This window comes from Pyrus communis, chromosome 17, assembly GCF_963583255.1.
Source record: "Pyrus communis chromosome 17, drPyrComm1.1, whole genome shotgun sequence".
NCBI lineage: Eukaryota > Viridiplantae > Streptophyta > Magnoliopsida > Rosales > Rosaceae > Pyrus > Pyrus communis.
The window spans coordinates 15,959,790-15,980,196 of NC_084819.1; the positions used below are offsets into that span (position 1 = coordinate 15,959,790).

Consider the following 20,407-nt stretch of genomic DNA (forward strand, 5'->3'; position numbering starts at 1 on the left):
ACAAACAAAATCAAGCCTTAGTAGGATCATCAAGGAAAAAAAATTAGGATTATAATTTGAGTAATATTAATATACTAAGCATAACACACATTACAAAAGGTTATATTTTATTAACAAAGTAATTTATTCCATAATACAAATCAACATCAAGGTTTAGTAAGTAGGATATTTAAGGAGAAAAAAAATTAGAGAGTTTTAATTGAGTAATTAGAAATATCTATGTCCTTTCCCATCTAAGATTTTTGAACCAAAAATTAATATTATAATACTTGCGCGCCACTCATTCACCCAGTATTTAGAATCGACTGCAACGGTCCAAACACCGTCTCTCATGAAAAAACGCCCCTAGTATCTTCCTCTCACTTCCCCTATAAAAACTCACCTCCTTCCAAACCATTTTCCCAAACCAAATTCCATAAACCCCAGAAAAACCCTAATACCAATTTTCAAATCCCATCGCGAAGTTCCCATCTTTTCTGTTTTCCGAGTAGTTTTCAAGTACGGTTTTTGAGTACGATCAAAACCCAGTTCAGAAACCCATGGACACCAAAATCGGTTCCCTCGACGTTTGCAAGCCGGCGTGCACCGACGTCGGCAGCCTCCCAAACGGCGCCGCTTCGGCAATCCAAAGCACTGCCCCCTCCACCGTCAATTCCTCTGACGCCACTCTGGGTCGCCACATCGCCCGCCGACTCGTCCAAATCGGCGTCACTGACGTGTTCACTGTCCCCGGTGACTTTAACTTGACCCTCCTCGACCACCTCATCGCCGAGCCCGGGCTCACCAACATCGGCTGCTGCAACGAACTCAACGCCGGGTACGCTGCTGACGGCTACGCTCGGTCGCGGGGAGTCGGGGCGTGTGCTGTTACTTTCACTGTGGGTGGGCTCAGTGTTCTCAATGCTATCGCCGGAGCTTACAGTGAGAATCTGCCATTGATTTGTATAGTTGGAGGACCCAACTCGAACGATCACGGGACGCACAGGATTCTTCACCACACTATTGGGTTACCGGATTTTAGCCAAGAGCTGAGATGCTTCCAGACCGTGACTTGCTATCAGGTTTGCATGAAATCAAGATTCTGGTTTTTTAATTTATTTTTTATGTTGAATTTTGATGTTGGGTTATTGATGGGTTTTGTGAAAGATTTGTAGTGAGTTTGGTTTTGCTAAATTTGGTATTGTTTTGCTCTTTTTTGGTTCGTTTTGAAAGTTTGCTAATTTTCATATGGTGGGTTTTTACTAGGCTGTGGTAAATAATCTGGAAGATGCTCATGAAATGATTGATACCGCAATTTCAACCGCCTTGAAAGAAAGCAAGCCTGTTTATATCAGCATAAGCTGCAACTTGGCTGGAATTCCTCATCCTACTTTTAGCCGGGATCCTGTTCCGTTCTCATTGTCTCCAAGGTACACATTTTTGGGTTTCTGTTCCATTTAGTTGAAGTGTCTGGAAATGTTTTGTAACTTTTTAGGTGTGAAATTTATATATTTGTTTGTTTTGGTCCGCAGATTGAGCAATCATTTGGGCTTAGAGGCTGCCGTGGAGGCGGCTGCAGAGTTCTTGAACAAGGCAGTGAAGCCGGTTATGGTAGGGGGGCCTAAACTTCGAGTTGCACATGCTGGCAATGCCTTTGTTGAACTAGCTGATGCTAGTGGTTATGCTCTTGCTGTCATGCCATCTGCAAAGGGCCTTGTGCCAGAGCACCACCCCCATTTCATTGGAACATACTGGGGTGCTGTGAGCACTGCCTTTTGCGCCGAGATTGTGGAGTCTGCAGATGCATACTTGTTTGCTGGACCGATTTTCAACGACTACAGCTCCGTTGGATACTCTCTGCTTCTCAAGAAAGAGAAGGCAATTGTGGTGCAGCCCGATCGCGTGACGATAGGAAATGGCCCTTCATTTGGTTGTGTTCTGATGAAGGATTTCCTCCGAGCTCTGGCAAAGAGGCTCAAGCACAACAAAACTGCTCATGAGAACTACAGCAGGATCTTTGTTCCCAATGGACACCCTCTAAAGTCTGCACCGAAAGAACCTTTGAGGGTTAATGTTCTGTTCCAACACATCCAGAATTTGCTGTCAAGTGAAACTGCTGTGATTGCTGAGACAGGGGACTCATGGTTTAACTGCCAGAAACTGAAATTGCCGGCTGGTTGCGGGTAAGCCAAGGAGAGAATGCGGTTTTTCATGTTTCTTTCTATGTTATGGTTTTTTATTCAATTGGGAAGTTGAAATCGGGTTTGCAGGTATGAGTTCCAGATGCAGTATGGATCAATTGGTTGGTCAGTTGGAGCAACTCTTGGGTATGCTCAAGCTGTTCCTGAGAAGCGTGTGATTGCTTTCATCGGCGATGGGAGTTTCCAGGTACATTTAGTTCTTTTCTCTAGCACGCTGTAAATTGTGAAGTACCCATTACGAACCTTATCAAATTTTCTCGGTTAACATTACCGGATTTGCAGCCTAACATTTCATAAATATCGCGAAACACCCATCTTTTGAATTTAATTTAAATTATGCGCTGTATTTGAAAGAGCTTGTTTGAACTTTTCCATTTTTCGCTCACTAATAGGTGACTGTTCAAGATGTGTCCACCATGATCCGAAATTGGCAGAAGAACATCATCTTCCTGATAAACAACGGCGGATACACAATTGAGGTGGAGATCCATGACGGACCCTACAATGTGATTAAGAACTGGAACTACACTGGACTAGTTGATGCCATCCACAACGGGGAGGGCAAGTGCTGGACAACCAAGGTAATTAGTTTGTTAATGCATTCTAATCTAATCTGTTCCAACTAATCAGTCAAAGGGTTTCCTGGATCGTGAAACTCCTTGTAACCGAATCTATCAATTCTGCAGGTCCGTTGCGAAGAGGAGCTGATTGAAGCGATTGAGACTGCAACCGGGGCGAAGAAGGATAGCTTGTGCTTCATTGAGGTGATAGCCCACAAGGACGATACCAGCAAAGAGTTGCTTGAGTGGGGGTCTAGGGTTTCTGCTGCCAACAGCCGCCCACCCAACCCTCAGTAAAGTCTTCCATCTCATTTCCTTTCATCAACGTAGCGTCATTCGATCTGGAAGAAAGAAAAAAAAATTAGTATTTGTTCCTTCTTGTGAAGGGTTTCTTATGTTTTGTATTTAATATTTTTCCATGAAAAAGGGTTTCTCAAGTACATTCCCCTTTGAATTACGAGTATCTTCTCATATTTTAATTAGTTTATGATCTAGTTTGTGTATTACATATTAATGCAAAAACTTGCATTTCAAGTCTGACTCTCAACGTATCCTTTTACATGTTGCGCATGAATATTTTTTACTTAACACGTGCATACTTTTATAAAATGTAATGTGAATATCCAACATTGCCTAAACTATTAATTTAATAATAAATATATTTTATTTTCCAACTGATATAATATATTGAAATGTCAAAGTCATATAATTTCTGGTTAAATTAATTGTCAATTTTGTACTTATGGAGTGGTCATAATCCGTCGTAGTACTTTGTCACTGCGTTATGAGAAGGAAGGACAAAAGAGGGCTATAACAAAATGAGCTCCGACATCATTGGTTTTTTCGCGATGTTGTTTGTCGATTTGATTGTATAACAAGAATATAAAACGACAGTTTACCTCTGAGCTTTCACCCCAAGTGAAATGGTTTTTTAAAGCGAAACTTTTTTGAACTATCTACAACTAAATATTTTTTGCATAATATTTTATGATGCGAGCACGAAAATTTTGTCAAAACATGAGGTATCGAAGAGTACATAGAATTCAACTTTCAAGAGAGTCTGCTTAATATTTCCCTTCGTCCTAATATTAATCCTAAACTTCAATCTAGTTTAGATTTAATTCATGATCACATATTTAGATATATGACACCTACGTGGATGGCGAATTATTATATTAAGAAATCTTAATGAAAATTAGCGACATGGACAAAAATAGTGCACATTTGTTAAATTCAACAACCTCAATCAAAAAAATTTTTGTTCACGAATCAGTTATATATTATAGCGAAAGTTCAAAGACAAAATATAAATTTTCCTATTGCAAACATGTTTCCCAATTTTAATTTTCTAGAGATACTAACAATCTTACGGTTGACAAGTTTGTGGAGAAACATTTTAGTATGCCCGTAACACGAGGCATTACATCCATGTCATCATACAATTAGAGGAAAGTTTAGGATAGCTTGTGCTTCATTGAGGTGATAGCCCACAAGGACCAGCAAAGAGTTGCTTGAGTGGGGGTCTAGGGTTTCTGCTGCCAACAGCCGCCCACCCAACCCTCAGTAAAGTCTTCCATTTCATTTCCTTTCATCAACGTAGCGTCTTTGGATCTGGAAGAAAAGAAAAAAAAAAAAATAGTATTTGTTCCTTCTTGTGAAGGGTTTCTTATGTTCTGTTTTTAATATTTTTCCATGAAAAAGGATTTCTCAAGGGAGACAGATTGTCTACCCTCCTATATGGGTGCCCTTCTCATTCCCTCATTTTTTTGCGGTTACGGTTAAGCCACGTCAACATTTTATCTTGATTTTTTTTTATAAAGATAATAAGACAAAAAAGCAATAGGAATATAAAATGTTGATATGACTTAACCGTAACCACACAAATAGGAGGGGATGGGAAGAACATCCAAACATGAGAGTAGACAATTTGCCTCCTTTCTCAAGTACATTCCCCTTTGAACTATGAGCATCTACTCATATTTTAATTAGTTTATGATCTAGTTTGCGTATTACATACTAATGGAAAAACTTGCAATTCAAGTCTTACTTTCAACATGTCTTTTTATGTGTTACGTGTGAATCTTTTTTACGTGACACATGCATACTTTTTATTGGATGATGCGGTACAATAATATTATTGGGCCCATTATGTGAATAGCATTCTTTACTACCATCTTATGGTGTGTATCTAATCAAAACTAACCGATCGAGAAAATAAGTATTCTTGACAAATCCGCTTGTTTGAGGAACAACGTTATTGATTGTAATTTGTAACTAAGCATAATGCTGGGTGGTCTAATTTTTTAAATCATGTTTACAAACTATGTGATGTACTAATAAAAAATAAACACATTAATTAATACATAAATAATAATTTGATTATTAACTATATTTATAATTTTAAAATGTAATGTGAATCAAGATTCTAAAAATCGCTAGGCGATAGTCGGGCGGTAGGTAGGGGCCTAGCGCCTAGGTTGCTAGGCAGGGGTCTAGACGGATTTGTATTTTTTTAAATAAATTTATTATATAACATATTAACATATATATATGTATACATATATTCACACTTAGAAAAACCATGTATAGAGAAATTAGAAGAAAAAAAATGTAAATTAAAAAAATACATAAAAAAATATTTATTATAAAGAATAGTGGGCTTAGTTTTAAATCAAAATGGACCTAACTTGAAAGAAAAACCCGTTTTTCAATTAAACCACCTCGATTCCTTCTCCACAGCTTTCTCTGAGGCCAAGGCCAGTCTCGACTCCCAAGTTCCCAACCATCATTTGGTTAGTGGAAAAGTGGCTCTAACATTTATGCCTTTTTTTCCTCCTTTTTCTTTTGACTCTCTCTCTCTCTCTCTCTCTCTCTCTCTTCTCTTCTCTGTAGCAGATCCCCTTTTCTCTGCAGCAAAACCCATAATCTTCTCAATCTACTTGAGGCGTCGTGAATTCTAGTTTTGTTCTTCATTTTTTTTTTCAATTTCAGTGGGTTTATCGATTGATTTTGGGTGTAGGAGTGCTAGTTTGAAGATTTGGGTTGTTGGTGATGGATCGTGTGAATGTGAGGCAAGATTTGCAGCGAGATTGGGAGTTGCTTCGACTGCCACCTAGGCAACCACTTAGGGCCGCCTAGACCACCTAGGCGGCTGCCTAAATTCTCCCTGCTTCACCTGAAAGCCTTAGCCTAAATTGGGTCGGGACTCCACCGCCGAGCGCCTAGGCACCACGTAGGCTGATTTTTAGAACATTGATGTGAATATCCAACATTGCCTAAACTATTAATTTAATAATAGATATGTTTTATTTTCCAACTGATATAATATATTGGAATGTCAATGTCATATAATTTCTGGTTAAATTAATTGTCAATTTTGTACTGATGGAGTGGTCATAATCTGTCGTGGTACCTTTTTACTGCATTATGAGAAGGAAGGGACAAAAGAGAACTGTAACAGAATGAGCACCGACATCGTTGGTTTTTTCACGATGTTGTTTGTCGTTTTGATTGTATGACAAGAATATAAACGATAGTTTACCTCTTAGCTTTCACCCTAAGGTCATCTCCAACCAAAGGCTGACCAGATGGCTCGTTTTCGCCCTTTGGCCCTCTAAGAAATTAATATTTTAATGAACAATGCATGGTCATATTTCTTACCATCTCCAACCGTGGGCCAAAGGGCCATAGGGCTCGTTTTAGCATTGTCACAAAAAACCATCTCTAACTGTGGGCCAAAGGGCCATAAAGCCAAACATAATTTATTATTTAAAAACTACAACTTAAATTCAAATCCAACGGCTAAATGACGTCAGCTAGCCATTGGATTTGATTTTTTTTTGGGGCTATAAATAGGGTGGATATTGGGTTATAATTCACACACCTTTGAATTCAATCTATTTCAATTCAAGTTTGCAAATCAACTTGACTACTATATCAATGGCCGTCAGTACAATATGGGGTATTACTTGGCAGATGACATCTACCCAAAGTGGGCGACACTTGTCCAAGCAATTCCAAACCCTGCGAATGACGCCGAAAAGTTGTTTACCTTACACCAAGAGGCATACCGGAAATATGTTGAGAGAGCTTTCGGTATTCTACAAGCATGGTGGAAGATCATTAACGAACCGGCAAGAGGGTGGAGTCGAGAAAATTTGGACTCCATCATGATGTCTTGCATCATATTACACAATATGATTGTGGAGGATGAGCGAGATGGGTATATTGATGGAGAGTCTAATGACGACCAAGGCAATCCAAATAGGTCAAGAAGGGCTCGTGCAAAAATATATGATGGGCCTAATTTGCCTTTCAATCCAAGAACTAATAGTATTTCTATAAATGAGTACATGAGGCGTTATAGAATGATACGTTCCCATGCCACAAACAAGTACCTACAACAGGATCTTGTTGCACATCTTTGGGCCAAAAATAGCATGGAGTGGGCGTTTAAGTTTTATGTTGTTATATGTTTTTGAAAATGTTGTTTAAGTTTCATGTTGTTAAATGTTTTTTTTTTTTGTTGTATAATTTTTACGTTGTTTAATGTTATTTAATATTGTTTAATATTGTTTAATGTTGTTTCATCTTATTAATGTTATGTAATGTTGAATGGTTTAGGAGGTATAGGGTAAAATAAAGAGTTTTTAAAATTTTTTAAACAAATTTTGTAAAAAAAAAAATGTTAAAAAAAAAACTGTAAAAATATAAAAAAATAAAAAATAACGGCTAGTTAATGTCAATATGACGTCTACTAGCTGACCGTTACTTTTGAATTCCAGCTTGATCTTGGGTCGGCTGACTATCTCATTTGGGCCGACCGGTTGGCTCTTTGGCCCTTTTTTGTCCAATGGGGCCCACGAGCCCTTTAGCCTGGCCTTCGGTTGAAGACGGTTTTAGGGCTATTTTCGGCCCTCTGGCCTTCTGGACCCTTCGATTGGAGATAGCCTTAGGGTCTTTCAAAGCAAAACTTTTTATGAACTATCTGCAACTAAATATTTTTGACATAATATTTTATGATATGGGTACGAAAATTTTGTCAAAACATGAGATGTTATAAAGTGCATATAATTCAACTTTTAAGAGAGTTTGCTTAATATTTCCCTTCACCCTAATATTGATACTAAACTTCAATCTAGTTAAATTTAATTCATGATCACATATTTATATATATGACACCCATGTGGATGGCAAATTATTATATCAAGAAATCTTAATGAAAATTAGCGATATGGACAAAAATAGTGCAAGTTGGTTAAATTCAAGGACCTCAATCAAGAAATTTTTCGTTCAGGAATCGGTTATATATTATAGCGAAAGTTCAAAGACAAAATATAAATTTTCCTATTGCAAACATGTTTCCCAATTTTAATTTTTTAGAGATACTAACGAGATTGATTGGGATCTTATTAGTATCAAAATTGGATTTGCATTTGGCTTGGCAGTTGATGTTGGGTCACTTGTGTTCTTCAAGAGATGGAGTAAATTGTATTACAGGGCTATGTATAAAATCCTCGTGAAGATATTCCCTCAACTTGAAGAAAGAATTGGTCCTCATCGAAGACATGTTCACATAAATCAGAGGTGGAGACGTTGAAATGGTTATGAGAAGCAATGCAGCTGGACTCCATGTTATGCTTAGGGTAAGATCTAACAAATAAAAACTATGCTTTATGGTTTCACATTTTAATTTATAACTTGTGTTGTAGTTAGTTTTGGAAGTTATTTTGTATCTTTCTGCGTTATGGTTAATAAATTTTCTTGTACCGTCGATGTTTCTTAAAATGGAATTCATTCTTATTGTTTTTTTAGCTCTGTTCTTAACGGGGACATACATTTTTCCAAAACACGGCAGAAACCCGTGCTCAGGTGAGAGTAAGGTCCAGATCACGTAGTTCCTGGCTTTAGTGTACATAGCTTCACTACTTTGACTATAGAAAAGATATACAGTTTTTCGGCTACAGTTAAGAAGGAGAATGAGAGTTTTGGCCCTGGTCGCGACATCGGGTCACCATACATACTTGGAGGAGCATCCATTGTTTCGTAGTCTACAAGAAGTGTTCCTCCTCGAACCCTAGGAAAGTGCTTTTGTCTTTGTAATGCCATGGTAAACTCATAACTTTTCGTTGTATGAATCGTGTAATGTATTTTCTTTACTCGGTGTAAAAGTTAGAGGCCAAATTTTTCTATGGAAATACGATGGATGAGATTTGAAATTTTAGTTCTTGCTTTAGCACTAGCTACGTTTGTCTTGCTGTTTTCTTTGCTTCAACTCGATTTCGTTTGTTGTATTGGAGGGAAAGAGATCATTTCCGGATCTCTTCCTCCAAAACCATCAATTCAAGTGATTTGGACCCTTGAAATTTGATCTAATGGCAAAAAATTATTATGACTTTTAAAAGTTTTTACTAATTTCTCTGTTTTTAGCCGTTTGATCAAATTTTAATTAAGGTCCTGGATTGCCTCGAGTTCAAACTTCCCCCACCTCTCAATGTGGAGATTGATGTAGAATGGGAGATTTGGCCGAATACTCTTTTTTGAAGGACTAAAAGCATCTTCAAATGAGATGTCAAAATACTAGATGGAATGTCACTGTGCATATTCAACTGAAGTGTTACTTGCTGACTGAATTTGAAGACTTTGTGATTTGTAGTCAAATTTGACATCAATGTCAAATTTATTTTGAATGATGGGTCCCAAATTTATTTTAACCAATAAATTTTGATTCAACCTTTTGGTAACAAATACAACCATTTAGAGCCCTATTTCAATAAGAAAATAATATTTGATAATTCGGTTGGAAAAGTATAAAATTTGACATAAGAGCATCTTCAAAGGAGATGTCAAAAAGTCAACATCGCCAATAACGGTAAAAAAAAAAAAAATCAGTTGTTTTTTTCCAACCAAAATGTCAATTTCTATGTGACATTACATGGAATGGCAACTAAGGGGAGTTGTTTTCAAATTTGACAGCATCTTCAAATCTATTTTTAGTGGATAATAAATGCTTTTTATAATTTTTTGTTATTATGTTTTGTTTTAAAAATACTAAATGCAATTATGAAAAGCAAATGATGCAATTAATAATAGTTTAAATTTGAAATATCGAAAACAAAATTTACAAAAAAGGTCAATGTGTGACACACCCCGTCCCGAAGGAGGGCATGCTGGCCGTCACGTGAGAGTGACGTAACCATTTGCACAGTTCGGAAGCTTTAAAAATATACAACTTCTAAAATGAAACACCCGAAGGTGAGTCCTTATTTGGTCCATTCTGCCAGAACACCGTTGAATTTCCTCGTAGTCACCACACCTTTGCAATTCTTGAACCTGGAGGGGCGCAAAACCAAAAGCGTGAGTGAGCAAAAACAAAGCTCTTTGAAAACTCTTTAGCAAAATACATTCTAACCCCTCGCCGTAAAACCTGTATACTTCCCAGAAAATGAACATATATACGTATGTATAGATATGCCAATCATGCTCCAAAATATGCCATTCATGCTCGAGAATATGCCACATCAGAATCTCATAATAAAATGTAAATGCTCAAGTATAACTCATAACAATAACATATAATCTGGCAGCCGGGAGTCACCTAACGTGACCTATACGGCTGCATATAAAGCTCCAATCTCAACTCAATATCTGAATCTGCACACGAGTCGGAACCACCTAACGTGGTCTGTACGACAGGACTGGGTGTAATATATACGCTCTAGTGCTACGATCACGTGAAGACTGTGCGAATAATCGCGGGTCACCTACGAGTCGGAACCACCTAATGTGGTCTGCACGACAAGGCTATGCACCTACTTGGATCCAAGACGAGCGTGTGGTGCGGGTGAACATCACGTGAAGGACTCTGCCCCTCTCTGGGCGGGAGCACTAACACCGGGGGTGCAGATTATGAGCTCTCTAAGCATCTCAAGCTACTACTGAAATACAAACATGAATACCACTTACCTGGCACTTACCTGTGCGTCCACAGCACCAAATACACATATATAAATGTATGCCGCTACTAATGCATGTGATGATGCATAAGCGATAATAATAAAGTGCATGGCATAAATCAATTACTCTTTTTAATCTATTTCTGGGAATTTAAATGTATATAGGTATATACGGAAAACAAAAGCCCACTCACAGATAAGTAGCCGGCTCGTAACCCTCACGCCTAGTTTGGTTACATTCGTCGTTCGTACAAGTTTCACCTATAACAGAATAATTATAAAATCATCATTTAAACGCACACACAAACATTCATCCATAACTTTTTCATACGTTACTCAAATTGGGTGTGTGAATATACAACGGTGATCTACACGACGTCACGAACACGTGACAATTTTCAGAACTCAATTTGGAGCTCTCACGCGCCCCCACGCGCCATGTTCACGCGCTGCCCACGCGCGCATCTTCTTCCTCGCGTCGCCGGACTGGTTTCGCCGGCGGTGGGTGTTTTGCCGGAATTTCTGGGTAAACTTCAAAGTGTCATAACTTCTTCATTTCTTAACCATTTTCGACGTACTATATATCAAAATGAAGGTATTGACGAGACGAACACATCCATACCTTCCTCGACCCCTAACTCACCGTGGATTCGCCGGAAAAAGCCTCGAAAGCTCCGGCCAAACTTTGAACTTGTCGTTCTCCGTGTTCCTACGTCCATTTTTCACGTAAATTATACCAAAATGAAGCCCTAATCATAATCTACCACGTTGGACTAGTTTTAGGGCCTAAAAACAACGGAATCAAACTTTTCCAAAAATACGAAAATTCGGCCGAACTTACAGTTCGTGATCCCGACGTCCAAATCCTTCAAACGAAGCACTCCGAGCTTCCTTAGGACCTCACCAAGCTTCCTACAAGCTTCAAAATCCCAAAAAACATCAAGTTTTACGTGTGCATGAACAGTGCACACGCACAGTGAAATTGAAATCCATGTTTTCCGAAGTGAAACTCACCTGAAATTGGTACCATCGTGTTCGTGTGGTCTTCAGGAGTACGATGGTGGTCTTAGATCCTTCGTTGGTATAGTTTTAGGGTGGTTTTGTGGGTGGTCCGTGTGAGTTCGAAGGAGAGAGAGAGAGAACTGACAGAGAGAATGAGAGATTTGTGAGGGAGGAGAGAGAGAGAGACAAGATGCAGAAATGGGAGAGAGATTTGAGGGATGTGGGGTTCCTACCCAATCCCCAAATCATAAGTTATAACATATAAACCTAGTTCTAAGTCTTAAATTTAAGTCCCTAAAACTAATGAATATTCCAATTAACATTAGTTTAGGAACTTCAGGTAAAAACCAATGCCAACTTTACGCCCCTTAGTCCCGTTTAAGGGCATCTTCGTAACTTCACGTCCTCGGAATTAAAAATTCCGGGACAGGTTGTGACAATGTGCCACATAAGCATTCAAACTTAAATTTTGTTTAAAACTTAACATTTCTTTTGGAGATGGTTTAAGGCTTTAGATTGCCACATAAGCAATCAATTTTAATTTAATTATTATAATTTGACATTTTCTTTGTAGATGGCCTAAAAAGACTTCTACCTTTGTTTTAATTTTTTTATTTATATCCCCTTTTTACATGTTAAAAGACTAATTAACCCAATGGTTTTAATTCTCTGTCCCTTCTCCCTCGAAACCAACGTGGAGAATAACCACGTTCGTGCCATGTGTAATGATTTGTATGAATTTGTAATGCGTCGATGTTGTGTGTATAACACAATCTTAAACAGAAAATGCTAAACATAGCTCTATTCAAAATTATAGTCCTTTAAGATAATCCTTTTAATTAAGGGATAGTTTAGTTGCGGTCCTTGGTCCCTAACTGTTATAGACTCAAACATTATGCATTTTAGTTTTTCGATTGAAGTCCCTCTCATGTCACATAGAATACATAATAAGAAAAGAGATGTAATAATACCAATAAATACTCAACCGTTTTTTTTTTTGCTTTCATTTACATTGCCAATTCAATTATTCAAGATTGCTTATGGGTTTTGATAATAATAATAATAATAATAATAATAATAATTGCTTATGAGTGCAATCTAGATTATAAAAAAAAAAAAAAAGCGATTTTATTTTATTTTTATAAAATATGAGTACATGTATATAATAAAAATTGGCTACATTTTACATACCAAATCGATACATTTAATACAAAAAATGGGTACATTATATATATATATATATATATAACAATGGTACATTTGAGATTAAAAAAATAAATGGATTTTACCTTAAAAAATAGGTACATTTACATAAAAAATGGTACTTAAAAAAAAAAAAAGATACATTTTGCATATAAAAAAGTGGTACATTGGTAAAGGAAAATGGGTACATTATAAATAAATTATGGGTACGAATAAAAGGTTAAAAATTATGAGTACAAATAAAAGTTTAAAAAATAAGGGACAAAAAGAAATTAATATATGGGTACAAATTAAAATTTAAAAGAAAATTGGTACAATTTAAAAAAAAGTTTGTAAATTAAAAATGAGTACAAACTAGAAATAGAAATATATGATGAAAAGTTTAGCCATAAATATAAATATACCAAATTTAACGGTTCTAACACTAAATGAATATATTTAAAAATAAAATTTAATTATCTTGACATGTAAATATTTTATTTTTGAAATAATTAATGACTATTAAAATCTAAGGACCTTGATCAAAAATTGAAAAGGAATAAGGTTTTAATCAATGTAAATCAAGGATGAGAGCCTAATTTCTCCTTTTATTAAATAGTGTCAGATTATTTTATATATTGTCTCCAACCAAAGGAGTTAAACAGCCCCTAAATAATTTATTATTTTAAATTTAATAGTTAATTTAATTAAACTACTACTTACAATAGTAAAATAAGGTGATCCAAACATTTTTTTGAGTTACATGTGTTGCTAAATGGTAAGTCTCCAGATTCTTAACTTTATGTAATCTCAATAATTTTTTTTGAATAGAATGTTTGAAAGATACGTGTCGCTAAATGAGTAAGTCTCCAAATTTTTTACCCTTATGTAATCTCAATAACTTTTTAGATAGAATTTTCGAGCATGTCGAGATGTAATTAATTATGCAAATTTTAGATAAGATTCTTGTGAATGTGGCACATCTTTATCTTCAGCTTCCAATGTTAATAAATTGATTGGATATTGGTGTAGAATTCTCACACCTTCATCTTTGCCCTCTTGAATATCTATTTTTTTTTTTAAGGGAAGAACAACTCTCATGGTTTCTTGGTTTGGTGAAGAGGTGCATTCTTAAAACTCATAGTATTTTTTAGAAGTACGAGTCCAAAAACTTTGACTTGTTTGACTAATACTCTTGATACAATATTTAGAGATCATCTATAAGCCTTGCAAAGAACTTCAAATCTAGCTGTTGGATCCAATGGCAAATTGCAACATCTGTTGCTGGGCCCAGCAAATGGGTTGGGTACTAAGCCAAGTTTGGCCAGCTCGATGCCATTTTGATCATGTTTTGGCCCGGTGGGCTCTGTTAATTTTTAGCCCAGCTTTTTATTGGAGTTAAGTTTTGTCCAAATCAAGCCATTTTTGGAGAGATAAACATGTAGGAAATACGGTCTAGTATACCAAGTGTCATAATGCAAGCACTTATATCATTATATTTGGTGTATCAGACAGTGTTCTCGGCACACTAAAAAATTTATCTATTTTTTTAACTCTTTAGCCTTTTAGCCTTTTAGCCTTTTCCATTAGAGAAACTATTAAGAAATTTGGCAAGGCGGTGCCATGGTTCACCGACCAAATTTATTTTTAACGCATAAATAATAAGGTACTAATATAAATCAGCGTATTAGCCAAAACCTATGACTAATAATAAGGTACTAATATAAATTTATTTTTAACGTCTAAATAATAAGGTACTACATCATAGGATAACTGATCAGACAAAACCTATGACTATTGTTACAAATCAACGTATTAGCCAAATTTCCAAACGTGAGTCAGCTTAGCTGGGATGACTGGCTTTTGGTGTAAGTAACCACCACACTAATTTTATGTTCCTTAGAACTACAAAGTACGTCTACCCACCAATCTCTGAACCATCAATCAAAATGCATAGCTAATTAGCAAAATTAACACAAAACAGCTAGTTAATCACTGCCTCATGATGTTTTCCTTTTGCATGTAAAGAGTTCTAACCAGTATGTGATGTAAGCCGACCCTTTGTTAATCTTTTACATCATAATTAACCACATTTGTGTAAACTTTACCTGAATACTTTATGTCCACAACTTTAGGATTTGGATAAACGTAGTGGAAATAATATTTCTATTATTAACTGAAAAAGTGTGGGTACAAGTGGTGAATTGTTCTGTTGGTCAGTTTTTTTCTTCAACAGATTGCATCATGAGTTCAAATTTCAAACCCCCCTCTTATTAGTGTAAAATATCGCTTCTTGTAAAAAAGAAACCTAACATTTTGTGTGTATATATATAATCCTCCCTCTTCCGTTTTGTCTCAAACAATTTTCATAACTAAATACTACTACATCATTTTTTGAGTCGTGATCAAATTTCAAATTAATTTATTACTTTAAAACACAACTATTGAATCCACGCCCCAATTTCCAATCCAATTTCAAAACCCAAATCCATTTCCACAAAGATCCCACTTCGAGTTGGATGCAAATTGTAAGTCTCTCCCTAAAATTAGACGTCAGTTCCACCACCATGCAGAAATACTGGGGTCCGTCCAACTTGTCCGGTGCCACAATTGGGAGCTACCTCGCGCGTCCAAATACGCTTGACGGACGTGTTCTCTGTGCCTGGTGACTTTAACTTAATCATGCTGGACTATCTCATCACCGAATCGCGGCTCACTAACATTGGTTGCTGCAACGAGCTCAACACCGGCTATGCCGCCGATGGCTATGCGCGCTCACGAGGCGTGGGTGCGTGTTCTGTTACTTTTCAATGTGGGTGGACACAGTGTTCTGAATGCGATTGCTGGAGCCAGCAGTGATGATTTGCCTGTGATTTGTATGGTTGGAGCGTTGGAGGCCCCAACTCCAATGACTATGGAGCTCATAATAGGATTCTTCACCATACTATTGGGTTGCCTGATTTTAGCCAAGAGCTTAGGTGCTTTCAGAAAGTCACTTGTTATTAGGTAATTAGCACATATTTGAAAGTACTTTTAAAATTGCTAAAAACACTTTCTTATATGTATTGTCGTACCAGAAAAAGGAAATGAATACATCTATAGAATTGTGAACGGTCTAAATGTGTGAGAGTCTAATGCTATGCAGTGGGTGCATACAAGTTTTTCTGTCTCCTTTGCTTTTGTAAATTTTTTTTTTTTTTGGTGTGCAAGTAGCCCTTTACCATATTGGTGGAAATATGTTAAGTTCTTGCACCACGACATGAGTTCAAACCTCGTCGGTGGCTAATGTAACAATTTTTCTCTCCAAGGTTTGCTAAGTTCAGTACGTTGGGTTTAATTGGTAGGCTGTGATAAATAATATAGAAGATGCACCTGAATTGATCGACAAGGCAATTTCAATAGCTTCGGATGGAGAAATTTTTAGTTGTGACGGGAATATGGATGGTACACCACGTGTTTTTATGCAAGTGGTGGAAAATTTTAATTTTTAAGTTATTAACTTTTTGGCACACTCTACCATTTATATAGGGACATGTGGTGTACCATTTCGTATGACGGTCACATTGAAAAATCTCTCATTGGGAAGAAAAGAAAGAAAGCATGTTTACATCAGCATAAGTTGCAACTTGGTTGGAATATTCCTCATCTAGCTTTTATCGTGACCCTATTCCAATTTCATTGCCTCCAAAGGTAATTTTGGCCTGCATTATATTAACAGTTAATTGAGCTACGATTCTGTCTCATTCAGGATTACTTTTGTTGTAAGCACTTGTGTTAGAAGTGTTTTATTATAACCATGTTGGATTTTTTTATTTATTAAAACTCCAAGTTCCTAATGAAAAATCACTTGGAAGTACTTCTACGACCTAATAAAGCACTTTTTAAATTTTTCTGCAAAACGTGCCCTGCAGCACTTTTGTTTGTCAAAAAATACTTTTAACCCTTATTAAATTGTTTGTTTGTTCTGCGATACAGGTTGAGTAATCAAATAGTCTTAGAGGCTGCAGTGGAACCAGCAGCGGACAAGGCAGTGAACCGGTTATGATAGACGGCCAAAAACTTCGATCTGCAGATGCAGCTGATGCCTTTGTTGAGCTAGCCGATGCTTGTGGTTATGCCCTTGCTGTGTTGCCCACGGCAAAGGGACTTTTGCCCTCGGCAAAGGGACTTTTGCCCTCGGCAAAAGGAATTTTGCCGAAACAGCACCCGCATTTCATGGGGACATACTGGGTGGCCATAAGCACTGATTTTGTGTTGCGATTGTGGAGATTGCAGATGCATAAGTATTTGCTGGCCCAGTTTTCAATGACTACACCGCTCTAGATACTCAACCCTAATCAATCAAGAGAAGGCGATTATTGTGCAACCCGATCGTATGATCATAGGGAATAGCCCTGCATTCGGTAGTGTCTTGCTTAAGATATTCCTCAAAACTCTAGCGAAGCGGCTCAAGCGCAACACGACTGCTTATGAGAACTACGTACAGCAGGATACTTGTGCCCGATGGGAAGCCTGCGAAATGTGGACCAAAAGAACATTTGGGGGGTTAATGTTATATTCCAACATGCACAAAACAAGTTATCAAGGAAAACAGCTGTGATTGCTGAGACCGGGGACTCATGGTTTAACTGTCAAAAGCTGAAATTGTCACCGGGTTGCCAATAAGCCAGGGGAAGGTCTTGTGTTTGATGTTGTTTTTAGGGTTTGGTTTATGGGTTGAACTGAAAAATTTGATGATGGGTTTGCAAGTATGAGTTTCAAATACAATATGGATCAATTGGTTGGTCAGTTGGAGGAACTCTTGGGTATGCTCAAGCTGTTCCTACAAAGCGAGTGCTTGATTTCATTGGTGATAGCAGCTTTCAGGTAGGTTTAATAAATTTGCTCCCTTTCCTCTAGCGCTTATTAGCATGCTCCTAAACAAACAATAAGCCGGTATATATAATATGATTAAACACATTTCTATTGTCTGCTTAGTGTTTGTTTAGGAGCGTTCGCGTAAGTGCTAGAAAGGTATTTAATCATATTATATATATTAACTTATTGTCTGTTTAGGTGCGTGCAAATAAGTGTTAGAGGAAAGGGAGCAAATTATTAAACCTACCCGAAAGCTGCCGTAAGCAATGAAAGCAAGCACTCGCATTGTAGGAACAGCTTGAGCATACCCAAGAGTTCCTCCAACTGACCAACCAATTGATCCATATTGCATTTGAAACTCATACCTGCAAACCCATCATCAAAATTTTCATTTCGACTCATAAACCAAACCCTAAAAACAACATCAAACACAAGATTTTTCACCTGGCTTATTGGCAACCCGGAGGAAATTTCAGTTTTTGACAGTTAAACCACGAGTCCCCAGTCTCACCGATCACAGTTGTTTTCCTTGACAACATGTTTTGTTCATGTTGGAACAGAACAACCCCCAAGGTTCGTTTGGTCCACATTTCACAGGCTTCCCATCAGGCACAAATATCCTGCTGTACGTAGTTCTCATAAGCAGTTGTGTTGCGCTTGAGTCACTTCGCTAGAGTTTTGAGGAAATCCTTAAGCAATACACTACCGAATACAGGGCCATTCCCTATGATCACACGGTCGGGTTGCACTATAATCGCCCTCTCTTTGTTGATTAGAGAGGAGCTTCGTTTTTCTGGTGAACAATGGTGGATACACAATTGAGGTTGAGATACATGATGGACCTTACAATGTCATAAAAAATTGGAACTACACTGGACTTGTACATGCCATCCACAATGGGGAAGGCAAATGTTGGACAACCCAAGGTGATGAGTCAGTTAATCATTTGATCAATACTAATTATGTAGGGTTGTGTTTGACAAAACATAAGGGCACCCTTTTTATTTTATTGCCCTCTTTTCTTGTAGTTTGTTGTGAAGCGGAGTTGATTGAAGCATTTGAGATTGCAAATGGTGATAAGAAGAAGTGGTTGTGCTTCATTGAGGTGCTTGTTCACAGGGAAGATTGTAGCAAAGAGCTGCTTCAATTCGGCTCTAGGGCTGCCGCAGCTGATGGCCGTCCGCCCAGACCTAAAGTAGCTTAGTTTGGTTTCTTTTAACACTGTGAACATGTTTTACGTGATCAAAGAGATTGTAATTTCATTGTCATATGTTCTTTAATTAAATTGCAAAGTCAATTCCCCTCCAGCTATGCTATTATATATGAAAAGTTACTATGAGGTGAATTTATTATATTAATAGAAAAAAATATAATATGTTAAAGGAATAAATAAATAAAGTCAAACCCTGATTGTTAAAGAAGTCATAGAACAAGTCAAAACCACTTCTAGTAAAAGTTATAACAAAGAAATTGGGAAAGAGATATACGAGGATAAATAGCTCCAGAACGAAGAATTTGTAATTTCTTTGTCATGTTTTATAATGAATGGATAATGTTTCTTACTTTTACATGCGCAAGTTTCAAAACTGTTGTCCATACTATTTTAACTTGAAATCTCCTATGAATTAAAGGTCGAGTACCATTATACAAAAGATCATGAATTTTTTCAGACTCTCCTTTCTTATCCTTCTGTAAAGTTTCACGATTATCTAAACTGTATATTTTATATCACTCTTCAAAAATTAACTCAGTTGAAAATGAACTAAACTCAAATCGTTTAGTAATCAAATAATTATCTCAACAGCTAGACAAACCGTGTCCTTAAATTAAATACTAATTTTTAACAAGATTAATTGAACTGTTATGATTTCTAATTTGATTAATATTTTGTAAAACTAATTTTTAAATGGTGAACTAAAAACTAAAGTGCTTGATTATCACAACAATAGAAGATAGAAGTGAAAAGTCCATGTGGTTGTGAGTTTGGACATGGGTTCACTAACATTCCTCGTAAAGAATGGAAAAAATGTTTCTCACACGGCAAATCAAGCAACATAAAATTCACAATTATATTTGGCTGCTTGCACCGTATGATTAAAGATAGGGTAAATCTAAAAGATGTTCGGGGAAGTCATGTGTCTCGGATTGGCGGGAGCGGTGGCGCCGCGCATACTGACTCCCATGTCAAAGACGTGTAGCCTTCTCAATTTAAATAAATTTTTATTAGTGTCACATATTCAAGCGATAATTCATGTCATAATAAGTAGAAAACGTGAAATCACATTTATGTGTCTATATGCATATTTTATGATATGTGAAGTATTAATTTTTTCATGTGGCAAATATGTGATGGACTTGGAGTAAAGTTTTTGCAGGATCGTCGTGTGCTCTGGCTTGTAAAGTCATCTAATAAGAAGTTGTCATATTGTTACAAGTAGGATGGGATTAATCAAAACATTTTGTTTGGTATTGTGAGATAATGTGGGACCAGAGAAATAATCCTGTGGTTCAGTGAAATATTTCTCATTAACTTGAAATACCATTACGGTGCATTGCATGCAAGTTATTCTCATTGTAATGGACAACACATAAAATGCTTCACATGAGTTTTGGCCGTTAGGCTCTTAGCCAATAATTTAATAGTCAAGATCTAACGATTAAAAATCTCAGT

General features: G+C 36.9%; 1 protein-coding gene and 1 pseudogene across 1 annotated transcript; both read left to right on the top strand.

The window, feature by feature from the left end:
- The first annotated feature begins 357 nt into the window (after positions 1–357).
- On the top strand, positions 358–3,213 carry LOC137723666 (pyruvate decarboxylase 2-like). Its single transcript, XM_068462865.1, has 6 exons — positions 358–1,061; positions 1,246–1,409; positions 1,512–2,162; positions 2,250–2,367; positions 2,573–2,761; positions 2,867–3,213. The coding sequence occupies exons 1-6, from the start codon at positions 540–542 to the stop codon at positions 3,035–3,037; spliced, it is 1,815 nt and encodes a 604-aa protein (XP_068318966.1). The 5' UTR covers positions 358–539; the 3' UTR covers positions 3,038–3,213.
- Positions 3,214–6,696: 3,483 nt separating this feature from the next.
- On the top strand, positions 6,697–17,809 carry LOC137722093 (pyruvate decarboxylase 1-like; annotated as a pseudogene).
- Positions 17,810–20,407: the final 2,598 nt, after the last annotated feature.

Excerpts from the sequence above, each read along its gene's own strand:
- LOC137723666 (XM_068462865.1), top strand. The coding sequence starts at position 540 with ATGGACACCAAAATCGGTTCCCTCGACGTTTGCAAGCCGGCGTGCACC. Across the intron at positions 2,163-2,249 it reads AAATTGCCGGCTGGTTGCGG|GTATGAGTTCCAGATGCAGT; the intron begins GTAAGCCAAGGA and ends TCGGGTTTGCAG. Across the intron at positions 2,762-2,866 it reads GCAAGTGCTGGACAACCAAG|GTCCGTTGCGAAGAGGAGCT; the intron begins GTAATTAGTTTG and ends TCAATTCTGCAG.